The 3843-nt window shown below is 37.8% G+C and overlaps 2 protein-coding genes and 1 non-coding gene across 5 annotated transcripts in view; 1 reads left to right on the top strand and 2 right to left on the bottom strand.

The window, feature by feature from the left end:
* Positions 289–2333, top strand: LOC104713298 (GDP-mannose transporter GONST3-like). Of its 2 annotated transcripts, none has more exons than XM_010430386.2 (3): positions 289–483; positions 640–766; positions 909–2333. In XM_010430386.2, exon 3 carries the CDS (start codon positions 909–911, stop codon positions 2019–2021), a length of 1113 nt encoding a protein of 370 aa, XP_010428688.1. In that variant the 5' UTR covers positions 289–483; positions 640–766; the 3' UTR covers positions 2022–2333. The 2 variants fall into 2 exon arrangements, with proteins under 2 accessions (XP_010428688.1, XP_019085263.1); XM_019229718.1 differs by having other exon boundaries at positions 640–791; positions 934–2333.
* TRNAS-UGA lies at positions 2487–2568 on the bottom strand. The gene has a single exon. It is a non-coding gene; the product is annotated as a tRNA-Ser (tRNA).
* LOC104713297 (protein FAR1-RELATED SEQUENCE 4-like) overlaps positions 2751–3843 on the bottom strand; it is a 7408-nt gene continuing 6315 nt past the window's right edge. Inside the window, exons 2-4 of one of the 2 annotated variants that reach the window (XM_010430385.2) lie at positions 3356–3772; positions 3202–3252; positions 2751–3092 (exon numbers count right to left, since the gene is read on the bottom strand). In XM_010430385.2, the coding sequence (XP_010428687.1) occupies positions 2958–3092; positions 3202–3252; positions 3356–3772 (603 nt within the window). In that variant the 3' untranslated portion in view covers positions 2751–2957. Of the gene's footprint in view, positions 3093–3201; positions 3253–3355; positions 3809–3843 lie in introns of both variants that reach the window. The other variant, XM_010430384.2, reaches the window with a different exon arrangement.

Here is a 3843-nt window from a genome sequence, read left to right as displayed (position 1 = left end):
TTTTTTTTTTTTTTTTTTTTTTGTAAAAATATTTGGGGAGATCTACAATTCCCAAACAAAGTGATAAATTGGATGAAAAATAAAATAAAAGAAGATTCTCAACTAATCTGAAAGACAAATTTTTTTTTAAATATCTTTAACTACTATTTAGTATTTTTTACTAATGAGATAGTATATCATTATTTAGTGTAGTACATATTAAAACTTAAAAGATAGATGTATCATTGATAAATTTTACTACTTGTTTACATATTAGCAAATCCATTATATTCTTTTTTTGCCTAGGTTCATCAACACACAGTTAATTAGGCATTTAATCCCCTAATCCTAATTCTTAAATTATACTAACAGCTTCCTAATTCCTTCCTTCCTCTGTAGATTCGTTTTAGTAAAAGAGAGCTTCTCCTCTCTTCTTCTTCTTCTTCTTCCTTCCTCCTCTCCGCGACGCCATTACCAGACTCTCAAACATCATCAAGGAGAGAGGTAAAAGCTTCTTCCTCTTACACTATGTTTCATCGAATTTGATAAACCCTAAATTGTTCCCCTTCTATTGTAGTCTTTGTTAAGCTAGATTCAGCGAGATCTAATCTTAATCACTCATGATCTAATTTGTTCCGCGATCGTTTTGATTCGTTGTAGAAAAACCCTAATTTCCCAGAATCGACGGCTCTAATTTGGAATCAATTCGAGTTTTCAAGTCGGAAGCTAAATGAATGAGTAACAACTGAGTAGTGTTAAAAATCCCCACCGACATCAGATCTTTGAGATGACGAACGATGAGGAAATCGAAACTTCAATAATNTTCTAAAATAATTTAAAGATATAAAACAATATGATAGATTTTTTTTAATAGTAATCATTAACACAATTTATTGCATATATTATCATATATTATTATATATACTGAGATGACGAACGATGAGGAAATCGAAACTTCAATAATCGAGGTTAAGATAGCTCCAGAGCCACCAATCCAAGAGACTTGGTCTAGTGTATTCCTTCGTCAAGCCTCAGTCTATGGTGTAGCTGCTGGCTATTGCCTCTCAGCTTCTCTTCTCTCAATCATCAACAAATGGGCTATCATGAAATTCCCATACCCCGGTGCCTTAACCGCTATGCAGTACTTCACAAGTGCAGCTGGTGTTTTGCTCTGTGCTCAGATGAAGCTTATAGAGCATGACTCTCTCAATCTTTTGACAATGTGGAGGTTTCTCCCCGCTGCTATGATCTTCTACTTGTCTCTTTTCACCAACAGTGAGCTTCTCCTCCACGCTAATGTCGATACTTTCATCGTCTTTCGCTCTGCTGTTCCTATCTTTGTTGCTATTGGTGAAACCCTTTTCTTGCACGAGCCTTGGCCGTCTGTTAAGACGTGGGGATCTTTGGCTACTATCTTTGGTGGGAGTTTGATTTATGTGTTTACTGATTATCAGTTTACGATCGCAGCTTATAGCTGGGCTCTTGCGTATCTGGTGAGTATGACTATAGACTTTGTTTACATTAAGCATGTGGTTATGACGATTGGGTTAAACACTTGGGGTCTTGTTCTCTACAATAACCTTGAGGCTCTGCTTTTGTTTCCCCTTGAGCTGCTTATAATGGGAGAGTTGAAAAAGATTAAGCACGAGATCACTGATGAGTCTGATTGGTACTCGTTTCAAGTGCTTTTACCTGTGGGTTTATCGTGTTTGTTCGGTTTGGCCATCTCTTTCTTTGGGTTCTCTTGTCGTCGGGCTATCTCTGCAACGGGTTTTACTGTTCTTGGAATTGTGAACAAGCTGTTGACGGTTGTGATTAATTTTGTGGTGTGGGATAAACATTCTACGTTTGTTGGAACCTTGGGGCTCTTGATTTGTATGTTTGGTGGAGTCATGTATCAGCAGTCTACCGTCAAGAAACCAAAGGCTGCACAAGAAGCTAAACCGCAAGAGCAAGATGAGGAGCAGGAGAAACTGCTGGAGATGCAGGAGAGTAACAGCATCGAGATAAAGGAAGCTCCAATATCAGAAGAGAAACTATAATCAATATCTATCCACAGAAGATGGTAAATCTGAAACAGAAGAGAAACTCTATGATTTTTAGTGTGTGGATTTTGCAGTGGCTGTAGTTTCTACGGTATACGATTTAGTTTTGCGATTAAAGAACTATATTGTTGTAGTTAGTGGTTATGCAATTCTTTTGTAACTAGAGGTAAGACTACAGCTTTCCTGATCCAGTAGTTGAATAATATCGTTTTCTTTGATTACATTTTGATGTGTTTCGTTACATTACATTTTGTGTTTGGATCTGGTTCAGATTTATACGCAAGTAAAGGATTGTAAAGGATTCTTATGCTTCCTCTTTGTGTTCAGATATGTATTACAGAAGTTTTGAAAAAATGTTTGGGAGTCGAACTAACCGTAAATATGCCAAGTTAATTTATGAGAGCACAAAGGTAGAAGGACTTGCAATGTTTGAGCCTCAAACTGAAAAATTAAAAAATATTACGTCAACAGCAGGGTTCGAACCTGCGCGGGCGAAGCCCAATAGATTTCAAGTCTATCTCCTTAACCACTCGGACATATTGACAATTTGTTATATCACTGAAACATGTATATTATAATCAACAAAACCTATACAACCTAACGAGTAGAACCCTTAACCCTTTGTGGCTTAAGCAGATTGTAATATTTCGTTGAAGATTAGTTGAAGGCCTGAAGCCAGTGAATTTATACAGAGTAGACGAATCTAATAAAAAGAAAATTAGCAACTAGAAAATCTAACTGCTGACAATTACTTGCTTTCATACAGATGCATATTCACGGGATTGTTCATCAGAAGATACACCATTTACTCTATTAATTTAACCTAAGAACAATACAACCAGAGAAAAAGCCAATAAACAAGGAGCGTAGGAAATATATTACACACAATGACACAAAGAAGCTATCAAGCTTGTTGGCTTCTTTTACTAACTTTTACCCAGGGGGATTGTTCTGATGCATATTTGTAGCCGGAAGGTTGTGGAACTCCGTGGGGATTACATTTTGGAATATTCCTGGCATTGTGTTGTGAAATTGCCCTGCCACTGCCTGTAACGATCTTGGAGCAGCCTGTAAATAGAAAACGATCAGAACACTCAACCATATGAATTGCTTACAAGTTCACTAACTAATTGTCAATGAGTGGTTTGTATTCGGGATGCCGATTGCAAAATTATACCACATGTTGAAATGCTTCCTGGCTTCCATCGCCAACAGTTTCAGATTGAGCCTGCACAGATGGACAAAGATCAATGAAACATACCCTATCGAGAACCCGTAAAAGATAAATCGATGATTCTGATAGCATAGTGAAAAAGAAAACGCTACCACACCTTTGACTTTTTAGATGTATTGTTTAGGCTACTTCTCTTCTCCCGTCTGGTTTCAGCTTGCACTGGAGCATTGCTTGCATGTATGTTAGGCTCGAGTCCAATCTGCGTCATTGTGGATCCATATTGATCTCCTTCTTGAATTGCAGCTTCTTCACATCTGGCGGGATGTTCGATGGTATTAAACTTAATAGCACATTGTTTAAAAGCTTCTTTCATTGCAAGCATGGCGATGTCATAACTTTCTTGGGAAAGAGATCCTTCTTCTCCCAAAATAACGGCTCGGCGGCAAAGATCATTGAAACGACGGATATTAGTCTGCACAAGTTCAAGGTTTCCGCTGATCTGATGTCTGTTTCTAGCTGCATTAGTCCACCTTTGCAGCACATAGTTGATCGGAATGGTGAAAACACCTGACATTTGGAGGACAACAATTGCATGTCTACAGAGATATCCCTTGTACTCAAAGGAACGGCAAGAGCAGTAAATAT

The sequence above is a fragment of the Camelina sativa genome, chromosome 9, assembly GCF_000633955.1.
Source record: "Camelina sativa cultivar DH55 chromosome 9, Cs, whole genome shotgun sequence".
NCBI lineage: Eukaryota > Viridiplantae > Streptophyta > Magnoliopsida > Brassicales > Brassicaceae > Camelina > Camelina sativa.
This window is presented reverse-complemented; position numbering and strand designations above follow the sequence as displayed.